We start from the raw sequence: 20,016 nt of genomic DNA, 5'->3' as shown, positions 1-20,016 counted from the left end.
CCTCCCCAAAAGCCCTGTATCCATTAGCAATGACTCTCCATTCTCCTCTTTTCTTAACCCCTGGCAACCACTAATTCTACTTTTTGTCTGTATGGTTTTATCTATTCTGGAAATTTCAGATAAGTGGAAATATACAACCTGTGGCCTTTGTGACTGACTTCCTTCACTTGATGGTCCATGCTGTACTGTAGTGTGAACCACTATTCAATTGAATGTATTTACTTCATCTTCTTCATCCATACATCAGTTGATGGACATCTGGAGTGTCCCTACTTTTTAGCTATCAAAAATAATGTTACTGTCAACTATTGAGGACAGGTGTTTTTTGGATAAGTGTTTTCAGGTCTCTTGGACATGTACCTAGGAGTGGAGTTGCCGGGTCATATGTTAATTTTGTTTAACCATTTAAGGAACTGCCATACTGTTTTTCAAGGGGATCAGTTGCATAGTTTTTTCTTTCCTCCAAGGCAGAACTTTTGCCTTTCTTTGTATTTTACTTTAATGCTACTGTTACCTTATTGTGTTTGAATTATAAGGTACGTCAAAGACGTCAAGGGAATGAGATGGGATATAAATACATTAAGAGGATGTAGAAATTTGCTGGCACCCCTTGTTTGCACTGTACTGTATGAAGAAAGGCATTTTGGGATATATGCAAAGACAGCAAGGGTCACTTTTAACTAGAATGACCTCTAAGTTCATGAGAGGAGAGAGGAACGCCTGAAGAGAGGAATGTCTGCTAATTTGGAGAGAGTTCTGAGTATTTCCAGGGAGCAAAGAGAGGTTCTACTGTCTTCCATTGGGTGTTTCGATCAAAAGCACTGTACTTTCTTCATTCCTCTGACATTCAGCACATTTCAGCTGTTGGACCAGGGATAGAGAATTAGCTATTCCTGAACACCTGCCACATGCCAGATCCTCTACTAGGCTCTTTACACATGGTATCTCAGTCCTCATAATAAAGACCTCCATGAAGTAGGACTTATCAAAGTCACTCTAGTAGCAAATGACCATCGAGGAGGCTCTCTACAGATGCCTCTCTGCACATGGCCTTTCTACTCACAACCCATGGGTCCCTGGGTCCTGGCAACTGTACTATCTTCTTATTTCTTGAGCTGGGGTCTGGTGGGGTCTGCTGCAGGAATCTGTTGGTCATTCATGGCGATGCACGTCCTGCCTTGCTGTAGAATGGAACCAGTGGTTCCTGGGATGACCACCAGAGAAGGGTCTCAATCAATGTTGATGTTTTCTACAACATCTCTGTGTAGAGTGACCCTAGCCATCTCTGAGTCACTCCATCTCAGAGAGAGTACTTGGATTGGGGTGGTAGTGAGAGGCAATAGACAAACACTCCTGATCAGGACATGCCTGTCAGGCTTAGATGACAGAGTTCATTCCCAAGAGACACTCTGAGGCCCAACCAGACCAAGACCTACTAGGAACAAAACCCTACCCTACAAAACCCTACCCATACCTGTCCTGGGGGCAGACAAACCCAGGACAGGTATCCCCATCCAGCAGAACCAGAAGTCACTGCCGTCATCTGTTGGACAGCTGCAGGCCATGGAAGGTTTGCAGGAATCTGGGCTCCTCTCCTAGCGCTCCTCACAGGGAGCTGGTCGGCTATCAGTTTTTCAAAGACTAGCCCAGGAAATCCTCATTTCTTGAAAGGAGGGCCTGTCGTGCCCCATCTCCCACCAATATCTCCTTTAGGCATCTCAGCTGAAGGACTGCTTGGTAAGGCCCAGTCTTTGCCTCCCAGTGATTTTTTTTCTAGATGGTATCCATAGTTCAAACATATCAGACTTAAATCCTTACTGCCCCCACCTACTCCCTCTATGTGAGTTGAGGCAATTTGCTTCAACTCTTTAAGTCTCAGCTGATGATGTGTAAAACAGGAGTAATATTAGTTCTTTTTTTTTTTTTTCTTTTAAGATTTATTTATTTATTTTGCAGAGCTAAAGAGCGAGTAAAGGGGAGGAGCAGAGGGAGAGCGCCCCCAAGTGGGGCTCCATCTCACCACCCTGAGATCATGACCCCAGCTGAAAACCAAGAGTAAGACGCTTAGACGACTGTGCCACCCAGGTGCCCCAGAAGCAATCTTAATTCTTGCATAATTATTGTGAAGTTTCAAAGAGACGATGTATGTCAACAGTCTAGGACCGGCTTAAACACAAATGTTAGCTAGGAAGATGATGCTGGTGACGACGACCACGATCATGTGGCAGGAGGGGTAGTTGTCTAAAGGTCAGAGGGCAGGAAGTCGTGTTGACAAGGTGCTCTTCGGGCTCGTGCCATCTGTGTAGATCCCTGGAATGACAGAAGGGTAGATTTAAAAGGTTCTGTCCCCCATGGGTACTGTTCAAAGTCAGAACAACTCCGTTCTGGCCCGAGACTCGAGCTTAGAGACAGAGGTTATCCAGGAATCCAGTGGCGTCTCTTCTCTCTTCTCTTACCAGGGTCATGGAAGCAAGGGGGAGCTCCCCTGCCCTCACGATTCTACCAGATTCTCACTTGGTCCCGTGCACTTGCTCTTTTCCGCAATCAGATCCTCTGCCGCTTCACTTCTGAAACTCTGCTTAGGAACAAAGTGCCCCCTATTCATTCCCACGTCACGATAATGACAGCCAAAGTGTTTAGAAACGGCATGGTGAGTCTGCCTCTGGAGTGGTAGGAGGGTCATTACTGAGGTAAGAAAAGATCTGGAAATAACTCATGATCCTCAAAGAAGTCAGGCCCCGTCTTTGGAAATTAGCAGAGAGGCTGAAAAGTGCCCTAAGGGGTTAGGCCTATTGCCTCCAGTCCAGAAAGGGAGAAGCACACATTGTTGGCCATTTCCGTCAGTCTGGGTTTTAGAAATGAGCTGTTCAAGAGGGAACCACTGAGGCACACCTCTCAGTTATGATGAGTGAAGAAGAAATGGGCTGGGGATAAGGAACAAGTAGGCAGTGAGAGTGGGAAACTAGCCGGGTATAATTGATCTGTGAACAATGGGGGGTTGGGGCAATGACCTTCACCTACATAGTCGTAAATCCACATATAACTTTTGACTCCCCCTGAACTTAACTACTAATATAGCCTACTGTTGATCAGAATTAATCAGAATGATCAGAATTACTGATGATGATGTGGAAACAAAGGCAGAAGGAAAATTATTAAATTTCCTTACAGCCTGCAACCCATTGACAAGTCCCTGAAACAGGTAGAGGGACATTCCTCTAGGGACTCAGCTGCCTCGATGTTAATACTTTGCTGAGGGCTAAAGACAATCCCAGCTTGACTCCTTCCTTCCCCGCCCAGGATCCCATAAGTCTACTTTAACATATAAAAACTCCTTTAGAAATTTCCTTTATCTCTAAACCCCCCAAGATACAGGTTGGCAATCACCCTCTTTTCTAACCACTGATATACATCTGAAGGGTCTCATGACGAAGGTTTTATTAGATGATAATAAATGACCTTTTCCCAACAATAGCTAGCCCCTCAATGTCCTAGAAACCTTGTTTCCAAATTCCTTAGAGACTTAACACTATCCCCAACCTCCTCACAACTTAAAAGTATACAATGGGCCACTCCTCATGACCCTGGTGCAGCTCTTTCTGCCCACGGGTCCTGTCCCATGCTTTAATAAATCACCTTTTTGCACCAAAGACATCTCAAGAATTTTTTCTTGGCCGTCGGCTTCGAACCCTAACGTTATTTCCTACATCAATAACATAGAGTCAGTGAACACATATTTTGTATGTTATATATATTATATACTGTATTCTCAAAATAAAATAAGCTAGAGAAAACATGTTATGATAAAAATCATAAGGAAGAGAATCACATTTATAATATTGTGCTGTATTTATTGAAAAAAAAAAAAAAGTCTTGCATAAGTGGACCCAGGGACTATAGTAATCAAACAGCTCCTCTGGAATTAGCCCTTGGTTCCTTAGCCTGTGCTCAGGGAATATAAACACAACTGAGAAAATACCTCCTGAAAGACAAGACTGAATGGTCTTTTGAAAGGTCTGTTCTGTGTTTCCTGGGCTACTTTTCTGTACTGGTGGGCTGATCTCAAACAAAACACAGAGCTGTTGCCATTGGCTAGATCTCTCAGTCAGGGGATGGGGGGAGGTGGAAGACCAAGAGTAGGTTCTGGAAAGGGCCTGGAGCTCTGTGCCAACAGAGCAGCTTATTCTTGGGCTCCCCCATTGCAACCAGGAGCTCCAAGATGTGGGCACTATCTTTGGAAGACCCGTGGCACTGAGCAGAGCCAGAGCCAACAGCCACCTGTGTGTCCTGTGCCCAAACAGGACCCAACACCACCAAGAGTCTTGGGCCTCTGTGGTGTTCTGGGAAAGCTCTGTGAGGTTCTCTGGGTGTGTGGCCAACTCTAGGGCTGCCTGCCACCTGCTGGGCCTGCAAAATAGCTCCTTCTTTCTTTACTTGTTCTGAATAGACTGTGTCTGCCTGGGCCTGATCTCTGGGTACATGTGGCTGCAGGGAATTCAGTTCTGGGTGTGTGCGGAGGGATTGGGGCAGGGCAGCTGCTCTGTACCTCCCAGGTCAGCTGGATCACAGTTATCATTTCTCAGGGCTCAAGGATTGCTAATGGTATCCTAACACGACTCTGTTAACTATGAACTGTCCACTGTTTCCCAAGACCCCGTGGCTGTCTGGTTATAGTGGGGAAACCTGGGAAAGGCTACATGCATTGTGACCTCAACAAAGCCCTTCAGAAGAGCCCCCGCCATCTCCTGGGACACCCTGTCTGCTCCTCACCCTGGGCATTTATTTTGGAAACAGGCCCTCCTCAGAAAAGATGACCTCTCGGGGCTGGGCATGAGACAGCCTGCAAAAGATAAATCTGTGGCTCCTTTAAAATCTCATGGAAACTCATCCTTCTCTGTAGGGGCAAGTCTTGGGTCACCTCCCACTTTCCTTCACCCTGATCTCACCTCCTCTGGGCCCAAAGGCAAACGCCTTTTCCCTTTTCCCAGCAACTGTAGTTTGAACTTTTAACTGCCAGGTAATGATATAAAACGGCAAATATTAAAGTGAGCTAAAATGCTAATACTCCTCCCTTGTTTTGAACAGGAACTGAAATTCTTGGCAAGTCAGTTCGTATTATATTCTCTACGTTAGGAGTGTGCACATTTTTTGCAGTTGGCTACATGCTGCTACCCCTGTTTGCTTACTTCATCAGAGACTGGCGGATGCTGCTGCTGGCGCTGACGGTGCCGGGGGTGCTGTGCCTCCCGCTGTGGTGGTGAGTGTGGCTCTGTCCCAGACAGCCCCCTACTGCGGGCCAGCATGCCCGGAGCCAGCACCTGGTGCTGACGCTCTTGCGGGCTCCGTCATCTCCTTCATCTCCGTGGAGCTGGCCAGGGCCCAGGCTTCCAAGGCCAGGGCGTGTTTGCCTCTCTGCAGGCGTGCCTGCATGCTGCCGTCCTCGGATTATCCAGGGTCCCACCCAGCACCATTCTCGGGAAGCCCGTCCCTACCGGGGCCCACCCCACTCTTGTCTGCTGTTGGTTGTTGATGTTGTTTGTGGAGATGGTACTGGTGGGTTTTGTTTGTTGTTTCTAACTCTGCCCCATGCTGCTCTTTGGACAGTTTTCTCTCTCTAGGAAATCCCTTTCTCCTTATGGATTCAATTAATGTAATTTCCTCAAGCTTTCCTATCACGGGGTGATTCACATCTAGGATGTGCCTTTTATCTACTTTGTCTTTTTAAAAAATATTTCATTTATTTATTTGTCAGAGAGAGAGCACTCACAGGCAGGGAGAGTGGCAGACAGAGGGAGAAGCAGGCTCCTGGCTGAGCAAAGAGCCCCATTTGGGACTCTATCCCAGGATCCTGGGATGATGACCTGAGCCCAAAGCACTCAATCAACTGAGCCACCCAGGTGTCCCTCTGCTTGTCCCGAAGGGCGAGAGAATTACTTTCATTTAATGAGAGAAATGTTCTCTCCTTCCTCAATCCAGCCACCCAATTTTGACACATCAGTGTGGGATTAACCAAGTTTGGAGATACTGGCTCCAGATTCACCCAACAGGATTATGTGGGAATTTTCAGGTGAGAGAAGAGATTAGAGTAATGGAATAAGGTCCCAGCTGCACCTTCTTTGGGGGATTCCCCATTTCTTTGTTTTTGTTTTTGTTTTTTTGTTTTGGGGTTTTTTTTCCTCCCATATTTAAGCAAGAGGAAAGGGTATTTCTTCTATTGGTGGGACTCACTCTCTCTTGCTCTCTCTCATTAATTCTTCTTGCTTTGGTTTCATCATATCAATATCAAATCTCCCAACAGTGATAAGTTTTACCAAACTGCTTGATCTCCACCTACTTAAACACAATGCAAGTTTCTTTGACCATTTTTTAAAAACTCATGGTTTAGATTTGCCCTCATGGTCCTGTCCTTTGTACACAGCCTAGGAATTCGTCAGAAGGTCCTTTATCTTGCCGCAACTGTTAGGCAACCTTAGAGGCTGACAGGTGGCACATTTTGGCCCTGTTGGACCAGTTAGCTCAGACTGGACCACTCCCAGTTACGGTCTTTTTATCGTGTCTAAGACTGCTATCATTATTCAGTGTAAACTCTTGGCATGGATGTGCCTGGGAGGAGAAAGCACTTTTTCCCTCAGTTGCCTGGAATTTGAGAGACAGTGTGTTAAAGGTTAGATACTGCTCTGGTTTGGAGGTGTCCTCTGCAATCCAGTCTGAGGGTCAGGAAACCTTATGGTAAATAAGGACAGGCCATTAACTCCACAGCTCTGTCTCCAAGGAAGCACCCCAGATTTATAAGAGCAGGGCAATTTTCTGGAATGAAAGTCATCATGATCATCATCATCATTACCAACATCAGCTTCGTCACATCTTCTGACCCTCCTTCCACAATTTTCCCGCTGACTGAATTTGTTGTAAACAAAGTTCGTGAACAGAGGTTCTCTCAAGACACAAGACAAGACTATTCAAAAGTTATTTTCTGCCTCCACAGATGAATGATGTTAAAAATCTGTGATCCCTGGCTCTAGCTGTCCTTTTGGCCCAAGAGACCAGTACTTCTATAATATGTTATAACCAACCTTATTACTGTGTGATTCTATAAGAGAGAGAGAGAGAGAATAAAAATAAAAGGGCCCTGACTGACTATAAAAGGTTAGTAAAGATTTTAATTTCTAGGGCCCGGACCTTTGCTTTGGGTCCCAATATTGCCACAAGGAACAACTCTGATAGGTCAGCCCCTGTGGTTTACAGCAAAGACAGTCCATCCCATGAGGAGCTGACTTACCCTTGCCCTAAGGAAAGTTCTTCCTTTTGGGCTGGCTTGTGAATGCTCTGGGCTGTGGGCACACTGTACAAGGGACAGAACCACCCCAGACAGAGGGCAGCCTGGGGACAGCACTACAAAGCCGTGTGCTTGTCCTAAAAGTTTAACAGTCTAAGCATTTTCCTATAAAAACAAAAAAGCTTTCTTATGAACACCTTGTTCTTGAGGGTGGGACTTCCTGAAGCCATGCTCATCAGTCTAGGTGGGTTGGGGTCATGAGGGGTTGGCTTCGGGCTGCCGTGCTCCCTGCTGCCCGCTCAGTGTAAGAAACTTTCCAGCAATGCCCTGCCCCTGCTCTATCTGAATTCAGTCTACAGAGAGCCTATAGTGTAAACCTTGTTTGGCGCTCCACTAACTTCTACAATGATCAACTAGACTTGATTCTCCATCCAGCACAAAAGCCATGGCCAAAGTAGAAATCATGGCACCCTGAGCACCATGGGCTGGAAATGCGAGTAAGCCCTGCCCGTGGTTTGGGGATTTTTATATCTCAAGTTCCCTTTAAAAGGTTTGGCAAGAACAGACCATAATCATGAATAGAGTATATGTATAGGGGGTGGGGAAGGAGCCCATAGATGCAGCATGGGGGAGGCTTTGCAATATTTAGCCAACTAAACATTAGGAACTTGAGGTCCATGAGGGCCCTTAGAGCCGGTGGGCAGAAAGTAGGGTATTTCTAAGAACAACCCAGTGGAGGAAAGACATGGCTCAGAATTAGAAGTGTGGTATACATGGATATAGGCGTGAAGTACACAGTGGCTGGAAAGCAAGAGCTCTAATTCTGCACTAAAGCAGTAGCCACTAGCCACATGCACATACTTTGATTAAAAGTAAATAAAATTTAAAAATTCCTTTGCTCATTCACACCAGTTACACCAGCTCAATAGCCACACAAGGTTATTGGCTATGATATAAGGCAATGCAGCTACAGAGCCTTGCAGAAAGCTTTCCTGGATAGAGCAGCTCTAATTATGGAAGGCCAGTGACCTACCATCAACAGAGTTACTACAGGAACCAACTAAGGGCAAGTTCCAAAGGGACATAAACTGGGTTCCTTTTTTAACCCATGTGCTAGTAGGCTGGGGAAGGGAGCTGAGGCTTGGCCTTTTGACAAGTTGTGCTTTACTATGAGGTTAATTCCTGGTGAGGCTTTGGAGAAGCCCCTTTATTTATTTATTTATAAAAGATTTTATTTATTTATTTGACAGATAGATCACAAGTAGGCAGAGAGGCAGGCAGAGAGAGGAAGGGAAGCAGGCTCCCTGCTGAGCAAAGAGCCCGAGCCAGGACTCCGGGATCATGACCTGAGCTGAAGGCAGAGGCTTTAACCCACTGAGCCCCCCAGGCGCCCCTGGAGGAGCCCCTTTAATGAGAAGAGGCCTCTGTGTCTGCTACATGTGATGTATTTTCTCAGATCACTGAGTATTGACCAATAGGTAAGAAAAACAAGAGCTGGCAGAGGAATGGCTAAGAGATACTGAGAAGCAAAAAGTAAGAATAGAAAATATATAAATAAATATAAGTATGAGAAAAAGAAATACTAATAGAAAAAATAGAAAAATTAGGAAAAAATAGAAGCAAACTCTGTGTAATAAAAAGTTCCTAGACATTAAAAAAAAAAAAAATTGTCTCCCAAAACCTCATTTGGTGACTCATTGCCCTGGGGATCTGAGAGTCACAGGGACAGCCCATGGGGGGGCTGTCCACGTTTCCACCTTTTCCTGTGACTACAAGAAAAGCCCAAAGAGCACAGATGCCTTGGCCACCTTTACTTGGTAAATTTCTGACCATTATCAGCTGGGCACCAGGAGTTCTCCAAGGGATGGACGCACTGAAAAGAGTGTGTTTCTTTGAGAGCCACATTGGTTATTACGTTTGAAATGACTTTCTCCCCCTGCCCTGGCTTACAGCACCTATAGTTAATGTTACCCTTTATTGTCTGATCCAGCCTTCCAGTCCAACTGATGATTAGCCTTGTGATTTGATCAGAACTTTGAAACTTGGAGGTGCTTTTATTTATTCCTATTATCAGTGGAAATCTTATGAGGCCAGCCTCCTGGTTTTTTTTTTTTTTTAATAGACAAACTACAATCTGACAAAATAAAAATTGCTTGGGGGCAACTTACGGTGACTAGTATTATTAGTACTACTATTACTGCTATTGTGAAAAATAAACAATTACAAATTTATTCCAGGTTTATTCCTGAATCTCCCCGGTGGTTGATATCCCAGAGAAGATTTTCAGAGGCTGAAAGTATCATCCAAAAAGCTGCAAAAATGAACAACATAGCTGCCCCAAGGGTGATTTTTGATCCTATGGAGGTAAGCATTTGCAGATGTGTCCTCTTAAAGTCAGCAATGCATTCTTGATTTAATTGAATCTGACGTGTACCCAGTATGCACCAGGCTCTGTGTGAGTCCTTGAGACCCTGATGACGAAGTGCTGAGGTGAAACCTACCTCAGAGGGCTGCGAGGGAATGAGATGCAATCATATATATAAACTGCTTAGTTTACAACATGTGTTGATTAAATACTAGTCCCCCTTCCCTTCGGCAAGTTTTATCTCCAACTTTATGTTGGTATTGCTCCATACCACTGGTGCAGTTACATACCAGTGATTTCTCAATGTCCAGATAAAGTAGAAAAAATGTGGTTGAGGGGTATGCCATCCATGATGTCCCCACCGTACTCTGAATCATGCTGCAGCTGCTGAGGAAGCCGTGTTTGCTTTTGGTTTGCTGCGTCGTGTCTACACCCTAAAGGCGTGAAGGTACAGGCTCAAGGGGTCACCCCTGAAAACAGGAGGCCACAAGGGAAAGATGATATTCTGTGGTAGCAGCTGTACTCACTGACAGTCAGTGGGGAATTGCAGTGTCCCTGTCCACGTCCTCTGCTGGGTCCTAGAGAAAATAAGAAAAGTTAGATACAGTTTCTATGCTTAAGGAGCACAGCGTGTAGCTAAGGTGGTCAAGAGGATTAGATGTAAACATAAAATGGGAGGAAGTGCTAAGTATCCAAGGTGGGGATGCTGTGTAGCAGCAGAGAAAGGCAGCAGATGGACTCCAGGCTGAAGAGGCAGGTCCAAACCAGGGTCTGGAGGCTTAGATGAGTGGAGAGGAGGGGGGCAGGGCATTCCTCACTAGGAGAAAGGCAGGGGACTATTCAGGATACCCCAAGAAGATGGGGACAGCTACAACGACAGTACGTCTGCTTCACACTCAAGTCTATAGACTCAAGTCTGGCCTCCCCAGAAAGCAGGACTCTGTAGAAGTTGGGAGGCATGTGGAGCCTGAACTGGACGAGCCCGCTGAAGGAAAGGGAGCTTGTGCTCCTCTCTGCTGCTCACCTCTTGGCAAAGGTGTATATGCCAGCACATACAGCCTGCTCGGAATGACAATGGAGAGTCTACCAGATGTCAGGCATGGTGTTAGTTTCTTTGATGTTCATGCAAGCCAGAGCTAGTGGGCACTACTCCAGGCCCTTTTTCCAGGAGTGGACACTGAGGTACAGGGAAGCTAAGGAATTTGCCCACAACCACAGAGCTAGGTCTCTTGGTAGCAGAGTACATGCACTTAACAGCATGTCATTTCCTAACTCATGTTAGAGGCAGTGGATAGAAAAAAAAACAGAATAGTGTCATGTTGGAAAGCTATCTTGGGCTTCCCTGGCTTTCTTTTCTGAAGTACCTTCAGCCTGCTCGTGGTGTCTGGTCCAAAGGTATTTTGGTGACTCCATCTAGGCACAAGCCCTGGATATAAGACTATTCTTGTCCCAAAATAAAGAGTTGTAGGCTTCAGGGCCCCAAGGAGGATTCAGAGTCAGCACGCCCTGGGTGGAACCTGGCAAGCTGCATTTTCATAAAGGTCCTGTGGAAGCAGCAAGTGTGAGCATGGGCCTGATGCACAGGTCCTATCCATGCATGGCACCACTTCCAGAACCCTCCATGAAGACTTCTAGTTCCTACTAGTTTATGCAGGGGCTTTACTTCGGTTGTGATAATAGGGCTTTGCTGCCAGGGGCATGTTCTAGGGCTGTTCACTCCAAACTGTATAGAAGAAGAAAAGTAAAATGTCTGTGAGCAGCAGGTGAAAGTGTCTGGTTATTCTTGGAAAGAAGGATGCTCATATCTGGGGAGCACCTGCTACAAAGGCAGGTCTGGCAGTCTTACTCCTTCACAGCATACACTCCTTCCTAAGCCTCTTACTGCATAAACCTCATGTCCTAAAGAGATTCCACACCTCAGAGCCCTGTAACTTTTTTTACAAGCTCTGATAAACTTAGTTATCTAGATTTCTACAACATGGCAAGTTAACTTTAGTAAATTAAAAGTAGAGGAAGGAAGCCCATTGACAGCAATGAGAAACTACCACCAATCAGATTGTTAGCATCTTTTTCTCAATGGTGCAGTCATAGTAATAATTATAGTTAAAAAAAAGTTGGGCATCTATCATGGTTCAAGTACTATGCTAAGCTTCATATTTGTGTGTGTGTATATATATATAAGTGTATATATATATATATATATGATCTCATTTAATCTTCTCAACTCCCAATTATTATATCTTTTTTTAAAAAGATTTTATTTATTTTTTTGACAGACAGAGATCACAAGTAGGCAGAGCAGTAGGCAGAGAGAGAGGAAGAAGCAGGCTCTCCACTGAGCAGAGAGCCCGATGCGGGTCTCGATCCCAGGATCCTGGGATCATAACCCGAGCCGAAGGCAGAGGCTTTAACCCACTGAGCCACCCAGGCACCCCTATTATATCTTTTTTTTTAAAAAAGATTTTATTTATTAACTTGGCAGAGAGAGACACAGCGAATGAGGGAACACAAGCTAGGGGAGTGGGAGAGGGAGAAGTATGCTTCCCGCCGAGCAGGGAGCCTGACGGGGGGCTCGATTTCAGGACCCTGGGATCATGACCTGAGCCGAATCAGATGCTTAACAACTGAGCCCAGGTGCCCCTATTTATACCCTTTTAAAGGAGAAGTGAACTGATGCTCAGACCTTTTGTCCAAGGCCCTCCATGAATCCAAATCTCTTCTGACCCCAAGACAACAACAAGAAAAATACAAAAAGGAGACATGGACCTCAAGGGACTTGGGGCTGTTTGGCCCTATCCACTCAACAGGTCCTAAGGATCACAGCTCAGTGTGATTCGAGTCACCACAGTGGTGACCATGAGTCAAGAAAAGGCTATTAGCAGTCAGGGTTTATATAAAGAGGCAGTGAAGCCAATGTTACATATTTCAAAGGCTCTGTCTAAAATGGGCCACAAGTATTTTGAAGAGTTAGGATAAGCATCTTATAGTAGATGCCCTTATTCCCCTCAAATTCCAGACTTCTGAGCATATTCAAGGTGAAGGAGCGTTATAGGCATAACAGGTCTTTCCCCCAATGCCTATGGTTGAAGATACCTCCTCATTACCTCTTAATCTCACAGTTTATTTACATTATTTTAGCTACAGGAACTAAAACTCCCTGGTCAGCAGAAAGTTCTCATTCTGGACCTGTTCAGGACTCGGAACATTGCCACAATAACCATTATGTCCTTGCTCCTGTGGTAAGTAATAAGTGATTTATGGATCTGACACACAACACCTAAGGATACAACTGATTTTCTCTAAGTGACAGCAATGTCAGGGCAAGGGTTGAGTCTTCCTGAGACAACAGAAATTCTAGAATTCTAAGTTATTTGGAAATGGCTCCATTCAACTCATGGAACTGGATGCTGAAAAAAAGTCACAGGGAACGTAAAAAAGTAACATGACATTTAAGCCTGCTTACTGTGGGCCACAGGGAAAGGGTCCCTCCCCTCCTAAAGTCATTGGGATTCATACTAATCACATTGCTGGTTCCTGAAAGTGAGAGGCTAGTTCAGCTCCTGCTTCCTGAAGCTATACTGTCAACAGAACAGTGACATCAGAGTAACAATGTTCCTGAAAACATTTTTCAGATATCCTCTGCTTTTCACTCATGTTAGTAGTAAGCAAACTTCTGTACAGAGGAGTCTGCAAGGTGCAGTTGTTTTTGCACAGAAGAGCTTTACAGTTCTGCGGAAGTCAACTGTAATGACAGGGTGTGCAGTGTGTACTATGTTCAATGGGACTTTCATTCTCTTCCCTAAAGTGAGTTTGTTTTTTTTTAAAGATTTTATTTATTTATCTATTTATTTGACAGAGAGAGAGAGATCACAAGCAGGCAGAGAGGCAGGCAGAGAGAGAGGAGGAAGCAGGCTCCCTGCTGAGCAGAGACCCCCGATGCGGGGCTCGATCCCAGGACTCTGGGATCATGACCTGAGCCGAAGGCAAGTGGCTTTAGCTTTAACCCACTGAGCCACCCAGGCGCCCCATCCTAAAGTGAGTTTTAATAAGTCGATTGGAATTCACCGAAAGAGAATCCCACAGTATTACCTATGTGTCCTCATTTTTCTTTTGGGTAAGAATAAATCTGGATTTTGTGTTCACTGACGTGACTGACAGTCTTTCTTCAGCTAATAGTTGTAAGGGAACAAGGATGTACGAACTGTTCAGGAAATACTGAAATCTGAAATTAACTAGACCAGGGTAGGTGTTGTTAAATGTTGGCAGATCTAGACTAGTGCTGTCCAAGAGAACTTGCCACAACAATGAAAATGTTTTATGTCTGAGTTGTCCATTGTTGTAACCAATAGGCACAGGTGGCTCTGAAGCAGGTGAAGTGTGGCCAGTGTGACTAAAGAACTGAATTTTTAATTTAATTTAATTTTAATTGACATACTTTTTAAATAGCCATATGTGGCTAGCGGCTACTTGTAGGACAAAAAGACCAGGACAATTTCTTGACCATCATGGAATCATTGAGTGGTTCATGCTATCCTCTTGGCATTTTTGCCTTTTTTCTTTTGTCTTTCAGGATGCTAACCTCAGTGGGTTACTTTGCTCTGTCTCTCAACGCTCCTAATTTACATGGAGATGCCTACCTGAACTGTTTCCTTTCTGCCTTGATTGAGGTTCCCGCTTACATTACAGCCTGGCTGCTGCTTCGAAAGCTGCCTCGGCGTTACATCATCGCTGGTGTACTGTTCTTGGGAGGAGGTGTGCTTCTCTTAATTCAGTTCATACCTGCAGGTAAGAAGTTAACCAATATTAACCACTTACTGGAAAAGAGCTGCACCTTAACTAGACTAATCATTAGTCACAGTGCCCTGTTTGTGTCGCCTTTACATCATAAGCTCTTCTTAAGTCAACCGGACAAGCGATAGCTATCTACGGCATTTCCTGTATTCACAACTCCCCTGACAAGGGAGTCAGCCTTAAGGGATCAGAAATCACTGCCTGACAGGAAGCCTGATGCCATCCATCATTCCTTTGGTACTTTCAGACCTCTTCTCTGATGAGCATTTTCCAGCGTTGCAGTGCATAGGACTGCCAGTTCCCATACAAGGCAGTGCTTTTTAGGGCCTATAATCCTTAAGCAGTTGAAGAGCACACGAAGACATTTGCTTCTTTCTTCTCCTTATGCCTAACTTTCTCATATTAAAATGTTGTCAATAGATCATTGATAACCTAGTATTATACATAAAACATATATCTCTTTGATAATTATAAACAGGTTAGAAAGGATAGGTCTTTCTCTTTGAAGATTAAACTTAATGATATTAACATGCTAACAACTTACCATGAAACTGCTGTAACAAATAAAAGTGGGCAAAGGTCACTGAATGCATAAATGATCTAGAAAAACAGTAGAGCAGAATAGAAAGCAACCCGTCACTCTCCATCTTTGTTTGTGTCCAATTATTAAGATATTTGAAGACAAAGGGCTACTTGGGAAATATCTCCTTTTTTTTTTTTTAAGAGAGAGACGTGGAGAAAGAGAGGGGCAGAGAGAAAGAGAGAGAGAGAATCTTAATCTTAAGCATACTCGCTACAGAGCCCAGGATAGGGCTGGATCTCACGATCTTGAGAATATGAGTTGAGCTGAAATCAAAGTTGGAAGCTTAACTGACTGAGTCACCTAGGTGCTCTGGCAACATCTTTACATTGTAAAAACATTGCTGTACAAGCAAAGAGGACAATGAAAGCAACTGAGTTAACAAAGTCTTACTTCTAGAAGCACCTTTTTTTACATGGGGTCTCTTTTCCAGATTACAACTTCTTGTCCATTGGTCTGGTGATGTTAGGGAAGTTCGGGATCACCTCTGCTTTCTCCATGCTGTATGTCTTCACCGCAGAACTTTACCCCACCCCGGTCAGGAACATGGCCGTGGGGGTCACATCCATGGCCTCCAGAGTGGGCAGCATCATTGCTCCCTACTTTGTTTACCTCGGTGAGATGCATCTTGTCAATTTGTTCTTTTTTTTTAAATATAAAGGAATATATTTTTCATTGTGAAAAAATGCAAACAGCACAGAAAGTACTGGAAAAAGTACAACTTCACTTCTCTCTCGGCTCCCCAGACTGCAGCCCTAGAAGTAGCTAATATTAACACTTTGGTGAGTAACCCTTCAGACATTTTGTTTTACAAAACATATATATACATATATACAATAAAATTAAACACACAAACAAAATTATATATATTGTTTCACAACTTTTTAAATACAACATTGTATCAGAATATCTTTCCTTATTAGTGTATATAGCTTTTACCTTCTTTTTAGTTAGTATATATTCTTCCAATGTATGTATATACATAATTTGTTTAACTAGGCTCAATGGATAGACATTTATGCTATTTCCTGGTTTTTGTTATTACACATAACACTACAATAAACATTCCTCTATCTCCCTAAGATCCTTTGTTCATTTAATTACATACACTTGGATTCGTGGATTGTTGGAGCAAATTAAAATTTTCATAGATATTGCCAAACTGGCCTCTAAATATTGTACTAATTTACAATCCAACTATCAATATATGAGAGGGCCTATTTCTCCATATCCTCACTAACAATGGGGATGACCCAATTTTTTAATCATTGGTAATCTGTTACCTGAAAAATGGATATCATTATTGCTTTCATTTCTAATTCAATTATAAATAAGGTTGAATTTTTTTTTTAAAGACTCCTTTATTTATTTGAGAGACAGAGCACAGGAGAACATGCTCACATGAGTTGGGGGGGGAGGGGCAGAGGGAGAGAATCTTCAAGCAGAAGCCCCACTGAGCATAGAGTCTGATGCAGGGCTCTATCTCAAAACCCATGAGATCATGACCTGAGACGAAATCAAGAGTCAGACATTTAACCGAGGGCTGAGCCACCCAGGCACCCCTGATTTGTGAGAGCTCTTTGTAATTGAAAGAAACTAGCCCTTTGCATATATGTGGTAAATATTTTTCTTAGTTCATCGTATACTTTGACTTTATGATATTTTAGGAAATTTTAGTTTTTATATGGTCAGATTTTGCAGTCTGGAGTAACACCACAGGGGGGCTTTGGTGGGTTGTTCAATGGATGTAGGATCTTTTACTCCAAGCCTAAGCCTCATTAAGGACTCTGACGGTGAGAGATGCTGATACACCTCCTATTCTTCCTAGTCATCCATTGGTTACCTACTGGTTCAAACACTCATGCAAACAAATACTAGATCTGAATTCTCATGAAAGGTACACCCTAATTTTTGCAGAGAAAGTGAAACATTTTCTTATCTTAAACATACTCTGCATTGTTGCCCTGAACAAGCCCTAAGAAAGCACATTATAATATTGAATGGTGTCGGGGCATCTGGGTGGCTCAGTGGGTTAAAGCCTCTGCCTTTGGCTCGGGTCATGATCTCAGGGTTCTGGGATTGAGCCCCCACATCGGGCTCTCTCCTCAGCAGGGAGCCTGCTTCCTCCTCTCTCTCTGCCTGCCTCTCTGCCTACTTGTGATCTCTGTCTGTCAAATGAATAAATAAAATCTTTTTTAAAAATATTGAATGGTGTCATTTTCCCTTCATTCCTTCTTCTTTCAGGCCACGCTCACTTGGTCTAAGGGCAGACCACTGGTACAGATGAAAGGGAGGAGTCTGAAACAGCTTTCTGTTCTGCAACAACTACTCCCGTTAGTGACACAGACACCTCAGAGGAGCTTCCAGATTAAGATCTGTCAAATAAAATTCTTGGGTGTGTTGTTCCTCTATAATCTCTGTTTGCAGAAAAGAGGCAAGATGAGGATCTGTTATTCTCCTGTCCAAGTAACGCCACATAAGGAAGAGGTGGAATGGTTCTTATAAAACCAAGACACATAAATGTTGCAAAAAGAAACAAAATCCAGGTATATAGTGCATTCACTATGCCTGACATTGAGTGATTGAAATTGGATTAAACATATTACTTAGTTTTTTTTTTTTTTTTAAGAGATTCATGGCTCTTTGGACCTTGCTGTCCACTGCAGCCTACTTCATAGTTCAGGCAAAAGCAAAGTTCACCCCAGTCATCATGGCCTGTACCTGTCCCTGTGATGTCCTTTCTCCTCCTTGATGTCCTCTCATCCCCATCTCCAATGACTTCCACCTTGAGAGGGAAAACTTGGTTGGCAAAGACTTTCATCAATGGAACTTCTGTCACTCATGGTTCAATAGTGGCTTAGAGAATGCCAAATGGCATGAAAGACTTTACGATATTGCAAAACCACATAGGGAAATGATTATGGAAATCACAGAGGCAATGGCTTCTGCCAAAAAGAAACTGTGATCTTTTGCATACCTTTTCCTTCTGAAAATGTTCAGATTTGAATACTCTCAAATACTGTTTGCCACCATGACAAAACAATTCCCAGGAGTATCTGGAGAATCCCTGTATCCAATTGATGTTTTGTGCCTTCCAGGTGCTTACAACAGAGTTCTGCCCTACATTGTCATGGGTAGCCTGACTGTCTTCATTGGAATCATCACCCTTTTCTTCCCTGAAAGTTTTGGAATGACTCTACCTGAGACCTTAGAGCAGATGGAGAAAGTGAAAGGGTAAGTGGAGCTTTAAAAACTGGTAGCAATGGGGCACCTGGGTGGCTCAGTGAGTTAAAGCCTCTGCCTTCAGCTCAGGTCATGATCTCAGGGTCCTGGGATCAAGCCCCGATCAAGCCTTTCTCTCTGCCTGCTTCTCTGCCTGTTTGTGATCTCTGCCTGTCAAATAAATAAATATAAAATAAAATAAAATAAAAATAAAAACTGGTAGCAAGGGGCGCCTGGGTGGCTCAGTGGATTGAGCCGCTGCCTTCGGCTCAGGTCGTGATCTCAGTGTCCTGGGATCGAGCCCCGCATCGGGCTCTTTGCTTGGCGGGAGCCTGCTTCTCTCTCTCTCTCTCTGCCTGACTCTCCGCCTGCTTGTGATCTCTCTCTCTGTCAAATAAATAAATAAAATCTTAAAAAAAAAAAAAAACTGGTAGCAAAATCTCTCAGAAGGAATAAACATTCAATAATAGCCAGGAAATTTCTGAAAAAGCAGAGTAGAAAGTAGAGAGTAGCTCTATCAGATAATAAAGCATATTACTAAGCAAAGATAATTAAAACTATATGATAAGGGTATAGGAATAGAACTCACTGGAATAATATAGAGTTCAGAATTAAATCCAAGAAACTATGAGAACTCAGTCTATGCTAAAAAGTAGCAATTTGAAATCAGTAAGGAAAATTAGATTATTCAGTAAAGGTTGTTAGAGAATTCAGCTAGCCATGCTGGATAAATTAAAAAATTACATCCTACTCCAGAATAATACATCAATAAATTGCAGAGTATTTAAAAATTGAGGCCTAAAAATGTAAAATCATAAGTGTACCAGAAGAAAACACACATATTTTTGTTATGTTTTGCTCAGAGAAGGACTTTCTGAACATGGTATGAAAAGCAAAGAGACGTAAAAGAAAAGATTGCTACCACTGATTATGAAACTTTAGAAATTGTTGGCACAGCAAGAAAGGAAACTGTAAATAAAAACAAAGGTCAAAAAGCCAGGTGTGGGGGGGGAATATTTGCAACACACAATATACACATGGGGCTTATACAGCTAATATACACGAAACTCTCAGCAGTCAGTGGGAAAAAGACAGACAATGCAACAGGAAAACTGGCAAAGGTCACCAACAATCAGTTGACAGAAACACAATCTCATTGGCAGGTATATACATGGAAAACAATACTTGTCCACATTAATAAAGAAATATGAAATGAAACAATTTAATATCTTTTGGGGGGGGCTGTGAGATTTATGAGAGTTTTCCCTCCTGATACCCACCATTTCTGACACCAACTAGGTGTCCTACAGTATCATTCAATTCCAACACTAACCACCAGTTTGCATCAGAATCCACAGGTTTTAGAGCTTAGTCCCACAAGACTGCCCTCCCTTCAGATGCCAGTGGTAAATATCAGGTCCCCAGGTTATTCACACTTCTATCCAACTTGGTTGCGAAGTCTGGTGTTTCCACAAGCTCCCCTCTCTCCACTCAAGTTCAGTAATTTGCTGGAATGACTCACAGAACTCAGGTAACAGTTTCCTTACCATTTCAGGTTTATTATAAAGAATGCACATGAACAGCCAAATGAAGAGTTACAAAGGGTGATGTCCAGAAGGGTCCAGAGTGCAAGAGCTTCTGTCCCCATGCATTTGGGGAATACCACCGTCCTCACACATGGATGTGTTCACCAATTCAGAAGCTCTCTGAACCTCAGTGTTCAGGGGTTTTATGGAGGTTTTATCATCTTGGCATGATCCATAACTAATCCAACCTCTAACC

At 43.5% G+C, this 20,016-nt stretch overlaps 1 protein-coding gene across 1 annotated transcript in view; it reads left to right on the top strand.

Moving 5' to 3' along the window:
- The window catches only part of SLC22A4 (solute carrier family 22 member 4), a 42,030-nt gene that overhangs the window by 20,773 nt on the left and 1,241 nt on the right, over positions 1–20,016 (top strand). The window contains exons 4-9 of the mRNA XM_044228007.1: positions 5,086–5,257; positions 9,514–9,640; positions 12,780–12,880; positions 14,212–14,426; positions 15,446–15,628; positions 18,111–18,246. Of these exons, the coding sequence (XP_044083942.1) occupies positions 5,086–5,257; positions 9,514–9,640; positions 12,780–12,880; positions 14,212–14,426; positions 15,446–15,628; positions 18,111–18,246 (934 nt within the window). The remainder of the gene's footprint in view (positions 1–5,085; positions 5,258–9,513; positions 9,641–12,779; positions 12,881–14,211; positions 14,427–15,445; positions 15,629–18,110; positions 18,247–20,016) is intronic.

The sequence above is a fragment of the Neovison vison genome, chromosome 1, assembly GCF_020171115.1.
Source record: "Neovison vison isolate M4711 chromosome 1, ASM_NN_V1, whole genome shotgun sequence".
In the NCBI taxonomy this organism is placed as follows: Eukaryota; Metazoa; Chordata; class Mammalia; order Carnivora; family Mustelidae; genus Neogale; species Neogale vison.
Note: the sequence above shows the minus strand (reverse complement) of the source record. Positions and strands in the feature narration are given on the sequence as shown.